At 48.9% G+C, this 19,742-nt stretch overlaps 1 protein-coding gene across 1 annotated transcript in view; it reads right to left on the reverse strand.

Annotated features, from left to right (window-relative positions):
• Window positions 1-15,533: 15,533 nt before the first annotated feature.
• The window catches only part of PTBP1 (polypyrimidine tract binding protein 1), a 47,685-nt gene continuing 43,476 nt past the window's right edge, over window positions 15,534-19,742 (reverse strand). Inside the window, exons 14-15 of the mRNA XM_044998819.1 lie at window positions 19,252-19,329; window positions 15,534-18,789 (exon numbers count right to left, since the gene is read on the reverse strand). Of these exons, the coding sequence (XP_044854754.1) occupies window positions 18,657-18,789; window positions 19,252-19,329 (211 nt within the window). The 3' untranslated portion in view covers window positions 15,534-18,656. The remainder of the gene's footprint in view (window positions 18,790-19,251; window positions 19,330-19,742) is intronic.

The raw sequence follows: 19,742 nt of genomic DNA on the forward strand, positions 1-19,742 counted from the left end.
CATAGAAACCGTGGCAGTGGCTCTGAGAGAGGTGTGAAGAGTCCGCATTCATCACCATGGGTGTTAACTCTGAAGCTTAATGATAACACAATAGCCACACAGCCCCCCCATCCTGCAGACGTGTACACAGAAACAGCACGATAGCAGCACACTGTCCCTACGGGAACAAACTGGTGCATGTGACCTATATATATTTGTATTATAGCAGCACCTAGAGACCCCAGCTGAGATGAGGGCCCCATTGTGCTAGGCGCTGCACAAAGTGTAAGACACAGACCGTAGCCATCTAAATAGACCACGGCAAGGAAGTATCAGCACCTCCATTGTATGGCTGAAGAACTGAGATAGACAGAGAGAGTCCAAGTGACTTGCCCACCTCCCCCAGTGCTCAGGGGAGGGCAGGAATTGAACTGCAAGCTGTTGAGTCAGACCAGTGCCTTAGCTACAAGACCAGCCTTAGGCACAGTACAGCGATGGCTGCATGCGGTGGGCAAGTCTGCCTTGCCAGCCCCTGTGTTTACCTTCTGCTGCCCCTTCCCCTGGGCCCGCAAGCCCCCACCCCAGGTGTTTCCATTCAGTGTCCCAGAGGCTGGGCTGAGCAGAGGAATTTCCCAGAGATGAATTCAAATTCCACTCAGCCTACCTCCATTTCCGCAACGCTCCTCTCGAGACCGGGGCAGAAAAACTGAATCAGACCCCGGCCCCGGCTCATTGGAGCATCTGCTCCCGCCTTGTCACGGTTTATAATTCCGCCCAGGGGCCCCCGGCTGTTACGCACAATATCCAGCGTCATCCTTGGGGCTTTGCAAACAGGGAACGAGCAAAGCCAGGAAACGAAGGGAGTGGAAAACCATCAGGGAGTAGAGCCGGGTTGCGATTTATTCTGGGTCCCTCCCAGGGTGTGAAGCCAGATCTGATCAGCTCACAGTTCTGGGCCAGCATTAATGTAGCCATATGTCTAACAAGCCCAGCGCGTGGCTGTCAGAGAGTGAGATAGGAGTGATGGATGGATGGGTGTATATGGGGATTTATCGGGGGCGGGGGTGTATATGGGGATAGAGAGACAGATGGGGGTAGACATGCAGGGGAGATTTTTGTCCTTGGACAATTTGACCTGGGTGGGTACCAAAACCTGGAGATAAAAGGGAATTCCGATGGTTCCGGAGTTACTGGCACATGTGAATTTTTTTAATGCCAATCAGTCAGTGAGCACAGCAGCCGCCCCTCCCTGGCAGAGCTGCCCAAGTGCCTCGGCGCATGGGGGAGAGGGGCAGCGCTGAGAGAAAGAAAACGAGCTCCAGTTCCATTTGGGGGCGAGCTCCCCAGGGCCACCCCCGGCCCAGTGTTCGCGCCGCTTATAACACGAGCCCATTGGCCTCCAGTGTCAGCCCCTCACTGGCCAGGCCCCGCTCTGGCACCGGGGTGTAGCACCCCTGCAGTGCCAGTATCCATCAAGTCCCCCACCCTGGATGGGCGCCGATGCCCCAGTCCGACCGTGGGACGTGAGTTTGCAATCGCGTCCCACCCAGGGCCAGCCCCCGAGCTGCCTGGTGGCTGAATGACATGGGGTGAGCGCGGGGGAAGATTATTCCTGGGTATTGAGCCCCAGCTGTTGCTCAGCACTGTAGGAAGTGGGCAGGGCTTTACTCTCAGTTACCCTAAGCCCCTTGCTGCCGCTCTGGCAGTGTAAAAGGACCTTACGGGGGTGGCAATGGCTCCCTGAGCATCCACACTGACGGTTGTAGAAGTGGGATGGTGCCTCTCCTCCCAGGTCCTGGATCAGGGGGATTAGATCGGAGGCACAGATAACGTGCCCTACATTTGGTCTAGTCTCTGCTTCCCAGGGCCCAGAGCATAAATCAGAGCCGCCCTGAGGCGGCTCTAATTTACACCAGGGTCTGGGCAGGGGCTTTCACAGCCCCAGAACACAGGGAGCACAGAGGCGGCTCGACACCAATGTCACACTCCAGCTGGTGCTGTCCGAATGTAGGGCTGCCGTAACTGTGAATCGGGGGCATAAATGCAGATGGGCCATGAGCCAAAATACAGAAAACCTCGGAGCTGGACTGGAGGCAGTGGGACGCATGTCTCCTGAGAACGGACCCCAGCCTGGCAGGGACTAAACTAATATCATACTAAACTGCTCTCACCAATTGGCTTAGCAACAAATATCCCAAAGCTTCAGGCTTGCGAACATCTGGATTAACCATCACAACCCTGACTCTCCGCACTGGAGAAGCCACCCAAGGATTAACGCAAGGACTGTGGGTGGTGCCTGATGGCGTGGGTGGGCACCATCTCACGTGGTTGTGATCTTGTCTGTTGCATGAGCCGGCTGGCTGGTTGCTGGGTGAGTTTTTGGTGAGGGAATCAGGTGCATAGTTATGCGATGCTTTAGCGGGTGGATGAATGGACTGGATGGCTGGCATAGCAGGTGGCTGGTCAGTGGCCTTGTTTGAGTCGATGGTGGAGAGCAAGTTCTTGGCTTTGTCACTTAATTGCTGATAAGGTGGGGGCGTAGCTAATACATCAGGTGCCAAGGAGGCCAGGCAGCTCGCTGCCCCATAGATACGTAGGGTGAACATTTCAAAAGCAGCCACTGCATCTGGGTGCCTAATTTGAGAGCCCCGAGGCTAGCGGGTGCAAGACGCTCGCCCCCTGATTGTTAAGAGGTATTTAGGCATTTAGGTATTTGCAAGGCCTAAGTGGTTTAGACACTGACTTTCAATGGGACTCGGGGCCTAAATCACTGCGGAAAATGGGGCTTGGCTTTGCAACGCTGAGCAGAACCGTGTCTCATAGCCGGGCATCAGCTCCCGCGCAGGCACCAGAAGCAGCATCTTCACTGGGTGCTGCCTCAGCCTGATTTTCACCGGCGCTGAGCACCGGCAAGGCCCAGGGAGGCCGGGGGGCGTTATGAGGGGGGGAGCTCAACGCTTTTGAAATATCAGGCCTGTGGTGTCTCAGCTCATACAACAGCTCAGACCAACCCGACCCCGATTATGCCACCCCCCCCACTACTCCGGATGCAACACTGGACAAGAGCGGAGTAACCACCCCCCACCCACCCCCACAGCTTCATCCTTCGCCTGCTCAAAGGTCAGTCCCAAGGCTACGGAAAAGAAACATTTCGTAAGCTAACTGGCCAGGGCACACAGCCGCCCGGGGACATCCTGGAGCAGGGAGTTCCGCAGCTCCCCACTGCAGCACGTGAAACTGACCATAGCGGCTGGGGATGGGGAGGCCCAGTGCTAAGCCTGGGGGTGGGGGCTGGGGGGGTGCTTTGGGGGGAGCTTCCAGCTACACAGAGTGTTTGTGGCATAATCCCCCACCCCCCCGGATCCCTTCTGATGGGCAGAGTGAGACACGCACAGGGGCTATTTGTTTTGAATGGACTCGGGGTGCGTGGGGTAGGCGGAGGGGGATGGGATGCTGCTTCCCTCCCCCTCCCCAGAACAGTTCTCACCCCTCATTACAATGATTAATGGTTTCACACACTGCTTCATGCTTTCTCTGACCTCGCAGTTTCCATAGCAACAGCCATCCCCCGCTTTAATTCCTCCCCCCTCCTCCTCAGCGGGCTGTATGTGTCCTCCTGGCTCCCCCCAGACCCTGGGCTGCTCGGGGGGCCGGGGTCAGTGTCATGCTCTGCACGGCGGTGGGGGCCAGGGCAGAGTCGTGCCTTGGGGGCCAGGGCGACAGGAATCCTGCTGCTGCGGAGATCTCCGAGCTATCCTTAGCGAGGCAACTCACCCACCCCTCCCCCCCTATTCTTCACATCCCCATTTTACAGATGGGGAAACCGAGGCACAGGGAGGGGACGGGCAGAGCAAGGAGTCAAAGGGACGAGTCCTGACACCCAGCTCCCTGCTCTAGCCACAAATGCCACCCTGCCACCAGCGCTGGGGAAAGAACCAGGAGTCCAGACCTCCAGGCCCCTGCTCTGACCCCTAGACCCCACTCTGCTCCCGGAGCTGGGGATAGAACCAGGCCTTCCCCCAACCCTGCTTTAACCATTAGACCCCACTCCCCTCCCGGAGCTGGGAATAGAACCAGGCCTCCCCCCACCCCTGCTTTAACCATTAGACCCCACTCCCCTCCCGGAGCTGGGAATAGAACCAGGCCTCCCTCCACCCCTGCTTTAACCATTAGACCCCACTCCCCTCCCGGAGCTGGGAATAGAACCAGGCCTCCCCCCACCCCTGCTTTAACCATTAGACCCCACTGCCCTCCCGGAGCTGGGAATAGAACCAGGCCTCCCTCCACCCCTGCTTTAACCATTAGACCCCACTCCCCTCCCGGAGCTGGGAATAGAACCAGGCCTCCCTCCACCCCTGCTTTAACCATTAGACACCACTGCCCTCCTGGAGCTGGGAATAGAACCAGGCCTCCCCCCACCCCTGCTTTAACCATTAGACCCCACTCCCCTCCCGGAGCTGGGAATAGAACCAGGCCTCCCCCCACCCCTGCTTTAACCATTAGACCCCACTCCCCTCCCGGAGCTGGGAATAGAACCAGGCCTCCCCCCACCCCTGCTTTAACCGTTAGACCCCACTCCCTTCCTGGAGCTGGGAATAGAACCAGGCCTCCCTCCACCCCTGCTTTAACCATTAGACCCCACTGCCCTCCTGGAGCTGGGAATAGAACCAGGCCTCCCCCCACCCCTGCTTTAACCAGTAGACCCCACTGCCCTCCCGGAGCTGGGAATAGAACCAGGCCTCCCTCCACCCCTGCTTTAACCATTAGACCCCACTCCTATCCTGGAGCTGGGAATAGAACCAGGCCTCCCCCCACCCCTGCTTTAACCATTAGACCCCACTCCCCTCCCGGAGCTGGGAATAGAACCAGGCCTCCCTCCACCCCTGCTTTAACCATTAGACCCCACTGCCCTCCCGGAGCTGGGAATAGAACCAGGCCTCCCCCCACCCCTGCTTTAACCATTAGACCCCACTGCCCTCCCGGAGCTGGGAATAGAACCAGGCCTCCCTCCACCCCTGCTTTAACCATTAGACCCCACTCCTTTCCTGGAGCTGGGAATAGAACCAGGCCTCCCCCCACCCCCGCTTTAACCATTAGACCCCACTCCCTTCCTGGAGCTGGGAATAGAACCAGGCCTCCCCCCCCCTGCTTTAACCATTAGACCCCACTCCCTTCCTGGAGCTGGGAATAGAACCAGGCCTCCCCCCCCCCTGCTTTAACCATTAGACCCCACTCCCTTCCTGGAGCTGGGAATAGAACCAGGCCTCCCTCCACCCCTGCTTTAACCATTAGACCCCACTCCCTTCCCAGAGCTGGGACTAGAACTGGAGTCCAGCCCCTGCTCCAGCCACCAGATCACAGCCATGTGGCACTCCAAGCGCACAGCCCATGCTGGGGAATCGGGCGTGACATTCTCATTATCCCTCCACCTTGGGGGACACGCAGCTCTTCTGCCCGCAGTCCCACCTCCCCCCGGCTGGTCATGCAATAAACCACCAACTCTGCCCCTGGGCCGAGCTCCCTGCTGTTGCTTCTCCAGCCAGAGCTGAGGACTAGACCAGGGAGCCCCCCCCCAGGAATTATTTTAGGGACATGCTCTGGCCTGCGGTATACAGGGGGTGAGCCGGGTTCTCAGTGGGCCCTTCTGGCCTGTGGATCTACGAGGGCACTACGCTGCAAGGGAAGATGGGATTGTCGCCTGCCCGTGCTAGCTTTGATGTAGCGCAGGGAATAGCCGCAGCATCAGTGTTACAGCGTCGGCTTCAGCATGCGCTAGCAACCAGCCCACACACTGGGGAGCTTGTCTTCTGCTGCCTAGCGCATGCTGAAGGCCCTGCCACCACTATTATTCGTGGGCTAGCGGCTCCATTAGAGAGAGCACAGCTGTGCTACAGTCACATCTTCGCTTGCACGACAGACATACCCCCGGGGGACCAGCTCCCCGGTTAGTTAGGGTGAAACGGGGACCAGCTGGGGGAGACACATGGTACCTTGCAAGGAGCTCCACCCTGCTGGAGGAGTGGATCTAGCTCCATTTATTCAAAGAAGCGTTTGTGAACTTGGGAGCCTTCTCCCTCCTTTTCCCTCTCTCTATCCGCAACTGGCTGCAGCAGCCAGGGGGGAGAGAGCCTCCTTTGTCTCAGGCAAGGGGAGGTAATGAAGACAACCTCCTCGGGGCATTGATCAACCCTGACGTTCTTCTTATCCCCATGAGCGGACGAGCGCTGCTCCGGCTGCCAGGCGGATTGGAGCGGACGGGGCCGACTGTAGGAGGCTGGCGCGAGGGACTTGCTCCGCGCTCAGTAAATAGTTTTGATTGAAATGCCAAGAGAGAGCGAGGCTGGATGGAAGGAGACCACAATGAGGGGGGTCAAAGGATGGAAGGGGCAGATTCTTTCTGGCCTTGCGCCCTTGCGCAATCATTCCGGCCTGTCCGAAGCGGCACGTCCAACGTTCCTGCTTATGGGAGTAGAGAATCCTGATCTGGGAGCATTTCGTATCCACCATTCACAGCTACGTCCTGAGCTAAGTCCCTGTCTGCCCGTTGTGCTTCTGCGTCTCCTCCCACCGGTTAGCTGTCTTGCCCCCAGAGATTCGACAACCAACCCAACGAGGACCCTCTCTCCCGCTGTATATACCCAGCATGCGGCACAATGGGGCCTCCTCTTGCCTTGTCCAAGTATTACGGTCGTACAAATAACTGATCCCAAAGTGCCCATAAGCCCACCAGTAACCACGTGCCACCCACCCCCGCAGCCCGCTCCGTTTACTGGCTAGGATGCGCCTGCAAACTCCTCCCGGCAGAGATCATCTCTTTGGGAAGCAACCAGTACATCTTAACTCCCCCTCCCCCGCAGCAGGTAGGATTCAAGTCAACAAACAACTTGGCTTGTTCTTGTAGAGTCACGAAACGTTGTCAACACTGCAGACAAATCACACCTGCCCTGGGGCTTCCTAAAGCATTTCAAAGGCTGTTGCCGCCTAACTGGTTTATTCCTACGGTTAGTGGCTACAGCCCCGAGCCAGACCCCTTTGTGGCAGGCACTGTAGGTGCAAGCGGCATAGAGCCCCTGCCACCAGAGCGCGCCGTGGAGAACCAGGCAGGGCTGGGGTGGAGAACAGGCAACAGGAGAACAAAGGTCCCAGTTCTCCATTCAACCCTCATGCAACCGCTTACAGCAGGGCACAGTGGGTATAAAGTGAAACCAGCACAGGATGGTAGGATTGACACCCACTTTCCCTTGGTGGAAAATGCCGACAAGGTGTAGGAGAATGGAAAACCCAGCTCTGTATCATAACAAACCATGTTCTGACCGAAATGACGCCCCTGGTAGCACAGAGCAGGGATTATCTGGGCTACCTTCCAGGTAGGGGGTGGAGCACCTAGCAACGGGGGACGGATCACTTGCTGATTGCCTGGTCTGTTCATTCCCTTTGAAGCACCTGGCATTGGCCACTGTCTGCAGACAGGATCCTGGGCTGGCTGGACCCTTGGTCTGACCCAGTCTGGCCGCTCTTATGTAGGTATTGGCTGGGCTATACCAGAAAAGTAACATGGTTGCAGACGAGCTTCAATCGGTTTAAACCTCACTTCTGTGGATTTAGTTTAAAGCAGGAAGAGCCATCTACTGAGGTCAGCAAACTTAACAAGGTATAAACTGGCTGAAGCCTGCTTATGGTAGAGGGTTGCTCCGGTGAAACGATTGATTTCCAACACAGTGCATTTCTAATATAGACAAACTCAGGAACAAAGTTTCAGCTTTAAGGAAGTGTTGTTTACTACTTCTCATGACACAAGAACTAGGGGTCACCCAATGAAATGACTAGGCAGCAGGTTTAAAACAAACAAAAGGAAGTATTTCTTCACCCAACGCACAGTCAACCCATGGAACTCCTTGTCAGAAGATATGGTGAAGGCCAAGACCATAACCGGGTTAAAAAAAGAACTAGATAAATTCACGGAGGACAGGTCCATCAATGGCTATTAGCCAGGCTGGGCAGGAATGGTGTCCCCAGCCTCTGTTTGCCAGGAGCTGGGAATGAGCAAAAGGGGATGGATCACTTGATGATCACCAGTTCTGTTCATTCCCTCTGGGGCACCTGGCACTGGCCACTGTCGGTAGACAGGATACTGGGCTGGATGGACCTTTGGTCTGACCCAGTACAGTCTTGTTTTTGGTAGTTAGTTTTAAAAGAAAAGGGACCTATCTGTACTGGAAAGGGAAAAATGTGTCTCCCCTAGGATTGTATTGGTAATATGGTAGCGTCCAGCAGAAATCAGGCTGCTGCTGTGCTAGGAGCTGTATGTATCCAAAGGGTAGGCCTACACTGCAATGAGAAGTGTGACTGAAGTGCACGCACACGCGCATACACACACATACAATCAATTGCTTTGATCTAGCTAGCATGAGCAACAACAGCAGCAAAGCTGCAACTGTACAACCCAGTCCACGACCCTGGAGCAGCTAGCCTGTGCTGCCATTGTTAGTTGTTCAGAGTAGCTAGATCAAAGCTAGCTTGTCTCTGTCCATACGTGCTGCATTCACCCCTCGGATTGCACTGTAGACATCCCCATGGTGACAGTCACTGCCCTGAGATGCTCAGTCTAAAGGCAGATCAAGAATGGGTGGGGAAACAGGCACAGAGAGAGGAAGTGATTTCCCCAAGGTGACACAGCAGGTCAGTGAGAGAGTCAGGAACAGAACCAGGCTCTCTTCTCTCCCAGGGCAGTACTCTAGCCTGCTGACTGCATCCAGCTGGGTGCATTCCTCTGGAGTTCCTGGAGTTCCTCTGCTGTTGGGTCTGTTCAGAAGTTCACCAGGGAGGTTCCCGTCACCTGAATCCTACCATCGGACCCTACTTTCGCCAGCTGCGATTTTCAAAGCAGCCCAAGCGATGAGGCCCACCCCCTCGCATGTGTGTCTCTCTCTCCAGTGCTTAAACTCAAAATCCAGACAGCCCATAGCGACCTTGCAGCATCCCCCGGGAAGGGGTGAAGAGAGAGAGTCACATGGATCTCCCACAGCTTTCTCCAACCCACTTCCTGCCCCCTTGCCTTCTACAGCAGAAAGCCTCTATTAATTTGTCTCTCAAATCATGACGACTTCTTCCCGGAGAGAACTTTTTAAAAGGTTTTGTTTTCTACACAGTCAAGGCTATTGCACATACAGTAATTCTCAAGCATCACTGGTCCACGCCTTCTTTAAACATTGATCTTTGAAATCCCCTTTGCAAATTTTTTAGTGCCCAATTATTTTGAGCCTTAATAGGCTTACCTTAAGCACGTCCAGATTATTGTAAAACAGTTGCCTAAGGAAGCCTAAAACGTTTGATTTTCAGCCCCTCAGGTTTTTTTGTAAGTGCATCAAAAAGGAACAATGAAACAGCCGTTGCTGCTACTTAGGTCTTTTGTGTTACTCAAATGACAATGAACAATTATGTACGTCATAAATGACGGCGATATATTTTGGTTAGGATGGCTGAACTACGTCCATGGTTCGACTTTTTACCTTGTTCAATTTAAATTCAGTGTTGCTGCTAATTGTATCTCGATTGCTGCTAAACATGGGCCAGCATTGACTAGAAGAGGGGAGACTTTACCTGGGCAAACCACATCAGGGCTGACCCAGCCAGAAAGGGGTTTAAATTCCAGGCAGTGAGCTTTCCTTAGTTTGTAAACAGGCTTTTATCCATCAGAGCTAACTGGCCACTCCAGCATTGCCAGCTGTCGTGATTTTCTCATGAATCTTGTGAATTCTAGTGTGTCTCTTAAAGGCCCTGCTCCGGGAATCAAGACATTTACAGAAGGATCTCAGCTTTAAGGTGCCACAAGTACTCCTGTTTTTTTTGCGGATACAGACTAACACGGCTGCTACTCTGAAAGCTTTCAATAAGTATGTTTCTAGCCCTCGGGGTTACAGAAAAAGCTTGAAAATGTGAATTAGAGCACATGAAAGGCTCAGAAACCAGAAAGCAAAGAAAAAACTCAATTTTAATAATCTCATGATTAATAATCATTAATAATCTCATGGTTTTTTTGGAGCCTGATTCCTGATTTTTGAATGCTCCAGGTTGGCAATACAGCAACCCTGCTCCTCAGCAGAGACAGGAGGGAATTCCCCATGTGCCTCTTGGCTCTCAATCTTGCAGAGGCCAGGCTGCAGCCTCTACAGGAAAGGGAGGGGGAGCTCCTGCTCTGCAGTGACACCCTATATGGATGTGGGGGCTGCGTGCTTCATTTCAGGGCTCCCCGCAGCTGCAGGTTTTGCAGCCGCTCTGAAGCGGCCCTGAACACACGCGCCTTGGTGCTCAGGTGACGGGATATGGAACTTGGGAGTCGGCCTCAGTCCTTCGAGTCATGGGGCTCGAATGGGGTGACAGGATTGGGCTCCTCCGTGACTTTCCCAGTCCCACTTTTGCACAACTGCCAGCAGCTCCTGCCCTGTAAGGGGAACAGCCCACCCCCCCGCTGCTCCTTCCCTACCCAGCCCAGCTCCAGCCTCTACCTCCCAGCAACCCCTCTCCTGCAGCTGAGGGGTCCAATCTACCCCATCTCACACGCTCCCTAGGTACAGTGGGCATACTGCAGGGGCAGACCCCACAATATTTCTACCGTGGGGGTGTCAGTTTCTCTTGCTCCCCACCCGGTTTGAGTTGTGCAGCTCAGTACAAACACCTAGCAGAACACTACCCAGCTGAGAGTACAGCCCCCACCCGCACAGCCCCGGCACTCCACACATCACTACCTGCAACACTACGCTGGCACGTTCAGCCAGTTACACGCCATTACGTGACTGACAGCAAGCAGGAGAGGGCCTGGTGAATCCTAGACATTCCTGGGCACGCTGCAGAGCATGGACTGCTGTTACCTTCATACTGAAAGATTTTTGAGTTCCACTTTCAAGCTCACCTACCCCAGCTAAGGAACCCCTGTCTAGTCTGACCCCCTGCCTAACCCCCAGGCCGGAGCATTTGCCCTCGGAGATGCGGTTTAAAAGTTTCCAGGCATTTCTGAAAGTTTTTCCCTGTGTGTTTGACCCCCCTCCCCCCACTGCACACACTTTCCTCTCCTCCATTTCTGACATTTGAAAGCAACATGTGTTTTTAACAACTCCCCTTCCTCGGGGCCCAGCTTTACAGAAATGTTTAATTGCTCCTGCTGAGCCACGCATGAGCAGGTTTTTTTTTTTTTTTTAAAAGCAGTTTAACAAAGATGCTTGTTGTACCTAAGAGATTTTTTTTAAAAAGGTCTCAAAGAGCAGTGGCTTAAAAACACTCCAGCTGTTTAGAATCCTGCATCATAAAATCATAGACACTGAGATGGAAGAGACTTATTGATCCAGGCCAACTCCCGGTATAGAATTCAATAAAACTGTAGGAATTGCCATAGAGGAAAGTATCATTTTTAAACTAATCTGGCAAATGTACCCGAATATCGTCATTCTTAAAAAGGGAGGTCAGTTTTCTGACCTATCAGAAGGTTTTTTATAGCCTGCAGAGTAACGAGCCTGTACTGAAAGGTTAACCCTGGAAATCTACCCTATGCTGTCAATTAGCAACCTTAGTTCTTTAAAACCATTAGGAAATGAGAGACTAAAGGACCAAATAAGACCAGCCAATCAAAAGCTGAACCAACTGATAATGAGCTTGTGGCAGGAAAGGCAGATGTGGAAGATTGTAGGACAAACAGTAACCAATAATCCAGTGCCACTCCTACACATTTAGAAATGAGAGAAGGGGGTTTTAAAAGTCACCTTGTGGATCTCTTAAGATGAATGCGGTAAGATAGTCTAACCTTAGTACGGCACGCTGCTCAGGCCTTGCTAAGTCCACCTGGGGCACTAAGGAAAGGTTACACTTCCCCTCAAATGCCGACGTTTCTTCTCGCTAGTGCTGTGAAGAGTTTTGTGACCGGCACAGAGCCTGCTGAGAAATGCGCTCATTCCTGCATCAAGGGGCTTGTAAACTACAGCAGCGCTTTAGGCACATCTGCATTTAACCGCTTCTAAAGACATAGCTCAGTGCTTCCTGAAAGTTATTGATGCAGACAGGTTTATTCTTGTGTCAATATCGCAATCTGCAATAGACACGGGGGTGGGGGGGAATCTTGCTGCCAGAGGCTGCATTAGCCGCTGCCTTGGCACCTCCACACCCTTACACTCCACACTGGTGTATTAAGACAACGATACATAAAGCTTTTCTAGCTTCAAAAAGTTTTAACAAGCAAGGCCTTAGCAACACAAGTTGACCATGGGGTATTTTGTCTTTGCAAACAGGGGTTCGACTGCACTGGTATTAGTAACATTGGAAGTGCTCATGTAGAATAGGTGCCAATGTTTCCAACACTGGATCACGTAGACCTGCTCCAAGGAGGCTTAGAGAACACTAGTTACAGCCCTGTTGATTGGTTGAAGTTTGCAGTTTCCTTACTGTAGGCAAGACATACCTAGATGCTTTGGGAAGCTTAGTTTCTCCCACTAGTGCTTGATTGTTTATTCAGACTGCAGGGAGAGAGATGCCCACCTCAAGGAGGTCGGAAGAGATTGCACCTTTTGGATTGTGCAACTGGTTAGATCAAAGCTTTAGCACAAACCGCATGTGTATGACAACTCTCACATGCTTTCCCTCATCTCTCACAGCCTTAGTCACACCTGGTCTTATACTTCACCTGGGCAGCATGTGTGTGTTGGGAGTCTCACCTGGCAGGTGCAGGAGTCGTAGAGCTCTTTTTAGACTCTCAGCAACCTAAAAGTCGCAAGAGACTAGTGGCGCTTATTGCATGTTGTTACAGGTGGAGTGACAGTCCAGTGAAGAGCATGTGAATAGGAAAGAGCTAATTCTAGGGGTTAGAAGCAAACCTAGAATAGAAACTCCCATCATATAGATCCACATGGGTTTATGCCCAGAGCAGAATGCACATCTGTTCTCAAGTTAATGCGCTGTCCTCTTTGCCTCTCCTACCCTCCACTAGATCAGCAGGCCTCAGCAACCTCCTTTGGACAGACCACCCGTCAAGCTGGTGCCAGGTAACAGCTACAAACTACATAAACATCAGTAAATGGCCCTTTAAAGAACCCTCCGGGCCCAGCTCTCTGCATTGTGAAGCTGTGCATGCGCTGGGCCCCAGCCAAGGAGTTTCCATGGCAATGAGCCAGGCTGCTTAGCTGCATGTGCAGGGAGAGACAGGAAGTGTGTGTAGGAATAAGATGGAATAGCTGCCAGCAGCTCAGGATACACCCATTCTGACAGCCGCAGCCGTCTCCATGGAGATATGGTCCCAATTGTATGCTCCTGCCTGTCCCTTCAATTGATATTTGCTTTGCCCAGAGTGGCAGATCTGGGAGGGCATAATTACTGCACCAGACAGCTGATAATTAGCAATTCATTACTGTGCAAGGCTGAGAGGATAGGAATGCAGGACAAGCCCCGATTCCTCCCCTCCTAGGCAGTCACAGTCTGCTCTAGGCAGCTCAATATCTCCCTTTCAGGGACATTTTCTGAAGGGGGGCGGAATCCCCTAACACAGGCCTCAGACCAACAAGATATTGCAGAGTGTGGCTGGCGGGTTTACAGCACAGCAGAAGGGCCCTCTAGAAATACTGACTGGAAGGAAGAACTAAATGAGAAAGGAAACAACTTTTCAGGACAAAGCAGAACCCCTTGGGGGGCTTATATGTGCCTGCTGCAGCACAGGTGTGGTCCGAGGGCCAGAAGTGTGTCTTTGTACCACAGCCACAATTTACTCAGCCTGGGTTGGGATAATATTGGAATTACCTGGACACAGCAGCTGTGCTGCATTTGGTATTGAGGAGCACTTCCTCCTTCTACAGCGAAGGTTAGGTCATAATGGACTTCCTGACAGTAACGAATGGAGGCAGTTTTACCATCTGGAAACTTGATGGCAAGGATAGAGAATCCACTCTGCCTGAAGTCACTAAAAAGAATAGTTTTGTCTAACTAAATCTGACATTTGGCACTGGGCTACAGCCCTGGTAACCCCCTCGACAGGAACTTCTCTTGCACACTACTTCCATGAATAGTGATAAGCTCACTGGTTCTTGTGGGTGATGCTGTTTATAGCTTGTGTGATATATCCACTTCAGCATGAGCCAGGTGGGGGAAATGAGGCTACTGAAAATCCCATGACACCTGGGCATGGGAGATCTTTTTCTTCTATTAGACATTTAAAGCTCCTGAAAAATGTCAGCTTGGCAACCCTGGAGGCTGGTCTTACTGATGTCTACAGAACAAACACAGGCAGGAATAATGCTAATGTTCATTAACCCTCCACTAAAAACAGTTAAACTGCAGAGACCCAAATTCATATTTTGAACCCAGTTCAATGAGCTTATCTTCTACCATCCTTATTCTCCCTGGGGACTGTTTAGTCAAATGCAACTGGGTTTTCATAACTTACTAGGCCCAGTGCACAACAATGCAGCCCCCTCGTGCTGCACCAACACTTCCTTCCTGTTATGGACAACAGCAGCAGTGACAAGTCTCTGGCTGTTTACAGCACTGAACCTATGAATAAAAAGAATGCAAAGCATGTTTTTCTCAAGCACTTCTGTCACTGTATTGAGAGTCCAGGGATGAAAGTATATTGTTAAAGAACTTAGGCGAGATGTATTAATGGAGCAGCCACCCATCACACTTTCATAGAAATGAGAATACCCATTTTGCCTACGATATAGCAACACAGCTTTGTTGAGTACAGTCTAGTTTTAAGTGTTTGGGTTACCACAGCTTCCTCTGGGAAATTCACTAACATTTTTAATGAGATGTAAACTCAACAAAAGAGAAATAATGTTTTTCACTTTATATCCTTAGATCTCCAGATAAATTGGTTACGGTTTACCTTTGGTAATCCAGAACTGTTAATCACTGAGTTGTTCAAGAAACAAATTCTTATCTGTTATTGTCATAATCAACTCAGACACAGAATATTGGCTGTCCGTGCAGGTGCACACTGAAATCACATGCAACCATTAAGAGCCTCTCTCATATTATCTCTGAAATGTGCTATATTGGTGTGACTGGAACAGGAGTCTCGCTGGGTTAGAGACAAGAACATAGGCTGTGGATCACTCACTGCTTTGATATCAAGCTAACCAAAAGTTTAGACATCTCTAGAGCAGAATACTGCAAAGGGTATTATGTTTAACTTGAAGGTTAGGTTATTCCATGGATATTAGCTAGAGTATATGGAAAGTTTAGGAACATGAAGTAAAAAGTGTTGGAATGTGACAAAGGCAGAGCATCAGTTAAGGACCCTGTAACCTCATACCTCTGAACTTCACCCATTCAAACATGGAAGGACTGGAGTGTGAAGAGTTTGGAGTGGATTATTTAAGTGTGCTATATTTGTCCTTTCTGGTTCTTAATCTGTCTCATTATCACCCTTTACTCAGTGTAGTCAAAGATGCTAATGTAAACACTCCACCAGCCCAGAGGTATGCGAAAGTCAAAGTTATATAAAATGAGGCAGCTGAAATTACATTAGAAGGAAAAATCAGAAGCAAAAACAAAAAAAGCACAATAAAAAGATAGGAAAATCAGAAGCAAAGAATACAGAAGAAATTTATTGAAAGCACAAGTACAGACTGGCCAATAACTGCTTTCTACAATCTGAACAGTAAATAATAGATCTACAGAAAGGTACAAAGTTTGTTATAAAATAGTTTTAATTTCAATTCTTTTTGCATTACAAACATTCTTTGAAAGAGGCAATGGAATTTTGATGTTATGTGTGGTCACCCTCCCACAATACTGAACCTGTAATAGCTGTTATCAAAATATACAATACATCTGTTCACCATAAAAAACTGGGTTTTGCTGCCCCCTCATGTCTTACAACAGGTATAAAAAAATTATAAATATTTACACCCTTTTGTTACTCATTCTTTACATGCAAACATAGGGATCCAAAGGATAAACCCACAGTTGTCTGGGTTCTGGGGTCACCTCAATTCATTTGCTTGCATCTTACAAAATATATAGTCTGTTTGCTGACCGATCCAATGTTAGCAGCCAGCAAACAGGTTTCATTCCAATAAGCCTCTTCCCAGTTTCTTGGGTGAGGTTGATTGAATGCATTTAAAAATTAAACTGCAGCTGTTCCACTTGGGTTGCGCATGGATCTCTCTTCAAGGTAGAATGCTGCCTGTGGCATGTTCAAGGGTACACATTCAATAGCTAGTGTCACCTAGCTACAAGGGAAATTGTTTTACTGTTTTTGATTTGAGGGAAGGGAGATGAAGCAAATTAACTCTGGTTGATGCAATGACTAGAACGACTGTTAATTTGCTCTATTGAGTGCAAGATGCTGGCCAAGAAAATCTGGAGCTTTTCAGATAAGGAGATAAGACTTTTCTGTAACAAGCTTATAAGGATCTATGGTAATTGGAGCCAGCATCTACTTGTTAGCTGAGTCCTTTTTCAGCTCGAAACTGTGGGCAACACTATTGTTTCATTTAAGATGGCTTCAAACTCCTTTCAGCCACAAGCAAGGAGAAGATGGAGATAAGGCAGGCCAGTACTACCAAGCTCATGCCAGCAACCCAAGCTGAACCCTCACTCAGACATCACACACTTCTCCAGCATAGTTCACAACCACAAGAGCTCAGAGAGGAACTAAGAAAGGTTAAGACTTTTCCAACCCCTCAGTGACAGGCAAGTCAGGAGCTTCCATGCTAGGCAAGGAAAACATAACTTGCAACACAAAGAGAGACAATTAAAAAACAAACTTTGGTCCACTATTTGCAGAAAAACCCTGAAAAAGTATAAGATTATTGTTATTTTTGCATCCACACAGGTTGCATGTTAAAGGGAAATGTAAGGCAACATCGGATTATACAAAATAGAAGGCAGAACGGCACGGGAAAGAATTGTAAGCCAGAGGAATGGTATTTCAGTTTAACAGTGGTTTTGTCATTTGGGAAAAAACCAACTTGCCGCATTCTACTTCTTTTAACAAATTTCCTTCCTATAACTTAAAAAGATCTGGGCTTATAGGTTTAAAAAAAAAAGTAAAAAAAACTTTAGCCTGGTCCATTTACTCAGTCGTAATCAGAAGTCACTGGTGTTCGCTACTTTGAACACCTTTTGCTTTTTAAAAAAGCTCTGCTTAGCTTAACACGTTGTATTTGTTTCATTACGTTACTCATCCCCAGTCATGACCTCAGCCTGAAACTAAATTCCTGCCCTACAGTTTCAATTACAAAAAAAGAATAAAATAAGTACAGTATACAAGGGTAATACCAACAAAAGGAGTAAATTTAGATTACGTTTATATCATCTTATTGATCTATAAAAAAGTTACTTAAACTATTTCTTTTGCATATAAAGAGATTAGAATATTTGGTCAACTGGAAATATTGCTAGGTACAGATGACAGCAACTGCATCAAAAAGTATAATACAAGGATTAAAACAAAAGCTCAAACGCTGAAGACATGCTACAAGAATGATGGCGGAGCTACACTGGTCTTGTTAATTGTCAAATTAGGGGCATGAAGGTGACTCAGATGAACATCTTTCTAACCATGGGATAGCCAATAATTCTTCAAATCCTAGTCAAGTGTTTAGATTTATGTACAATTCAGAGAAGCTCATACTGATTTGTTTTCTTCACAAGTTTCCAACAGTGGTTAATTTTATAGCTTGGATCAAGGCTCTTGTGAAGAGGGAGCCTGTCACCTTGCTACCAACATTGGGATATAATGAGGCCATAGGAATGTTTCCCCATGCAGACCTTTCTGCTTAGTTTGAATGAAATAAACCAAGCATAATTAACTCCCACCTTGAAGAGTATAGAGATGGAGATAAAACCACATGCGGACTAGAAAAGTGGCAAGAAGATACATGATACTATGCAGATTATTAGACATTTCATGGACAGTGGGACAATCAATTGCCTAAGGAATTAAAGCCCAATATTTTCTTTATCCACTCTGCCAGCTTTACTTGTCCTTCATTACGAGTTGATCCAACAACCAGAACTCACTTGTTCTCCTCAACTCCCCCAATCTAATCTTTACAGTTCAGATCATGTTCTTCCCCCAATAAAAAGAATTTAAGGCACAGGATAGCAGATGCACAGTTTAGAAAACATTACCCTAAAACCCTTTGCACTGGGTGGGTTAGGATATCCCGCACACCATGTACTTTGCAAGATCCTGACTCAAAGGCGCTAATGTGAATTCACACAGTGGTTTCTGGGTCTTCCAAGGCTTGCATGGGTAAAGAAAATAAAAAAGGCATCAATGTGAAACCTGATAAGCTTGTTAGGATCAGTTTTTGTGGGTTTTTTTGTGGGTTTTTTTTTTTTTTGAGGGGGATGCGACAGAGGGAGGAAGAGGAAAATTCCCAGAGCAGTTTCCAAAGTGTAAACTTTAACATGTGATTTTTTTGTTTGAACAGCCATCAAGATTGTTATCCCATCACCGCAAGGTTAGCAATATGAATTAGATTTAATTTTTTTAAAAACCGGTAAACTGATTTCTCTTTAAAAAAATAAAATCTCTGGTCTTTAAGGTCACTTCAGCTGCATTTTTAAAGTGGCATTTTTTTTTTTTTCTGGAATGATGGAAGTTGTCTCCTAGCATTCAGCCCTTTAAGGTCAGGGCTGAACCCATGAGGTTTTAGTCAGGTCCATTCTGTCTCATGCCTTCCAAAGCTTTAAATGGTGGACTTTGAGAAGGACACACGCAGGTGGTGATTTTCACCAAGGTCATGATTATGGAGCTCGATGAGTGACTGAATGGCTTCTTCCACAGAGCCCATCTGGATTAGAGCCATTTTACGGTCCTTCCTGCCAAGACAAGTCAGTCAGTTTTAGGTCATGGTTGGTACTGTGTCTGTATAGCCTCACTCTTGCTGACTCAATAGAAGTTTTCTTGTCTGATGCTGAAAGCCAAACAGACATCTCAGCAGGCAAAACTGCTCATTAAAAGGTTTATTCCTTTCCTCCCACAGGACTGAGTGGTCTCTACAATTAAAACATGCATCCAAGCCACCAACCCAGTCATTTTAGACTAAATTTCATCTCCAGTACTCTACGTGCACTTATTATCCTTGCCCCCATTTCCTAACCCAGAGATATCCAGGAATGACAGTTCCATACAACCAGTAATTCAGCCAAGCTAAATTTCTGGTCTGAGACAGTTACTATCCAGTGCTTTTAGCATCTTCAAATTTGTGGAGAGCTCACTGGTAGATTTCATTTAGCTTTACCAGTTCTCTCAAGAGGACAGTTTTAAAATCTTAGACTTACTGGAAGAATTTGAATCCTTTCACCATCCCACCATTGCTTGAGAACAGCATCTTAAGGTCTTCTTCAGTTATCGAAGGTCTAAAGTCAAGAAATTACAGTCAGTTTTCCAGTCAACTGGTCTGAACTAGGAATTTATGTCTTAATCATATATTTTACAAGTTCCTTTCCTGAACTCTTTTCTACTGTCGTTCTCGCACTGGCATCCAAGATGTCAGACTGCAGGACGATGGATAAGCATTTCTTCTTGCTACCCATGGAATATGGCATTTCCCTTACTCCTGATGAGTGAGTCCTTACTTTACACTATGAAAAGCATTCTGGTATCATTGCTAGAATTTAGAATTGCAGAGTTTTGATGCTTGTCTTGCATATGCATCCTTTTCAGAGTGACTATGTGCTCCTGCCTTGCCACTATTACACATATTTTCCTCCCTCTGGAAATATTTCCCCTGAAATGCTGCAACATTCTGAAACACAGAAGTGAGCCACTA

This window comes from Mauremys mutica, chromosome 24, assembly GCF_020497125.1.
Source record: "Mauremys mutica isolate MM-2020 ecotype Southern chromosome 24, ASM2049712v1, whole genome shotgun sequence".
Lineage (NCBI taxonomy): Eukaryota > Metazoa > Chordata > Testudines > Geoemydidae > Mauremys > Mauremys mutica.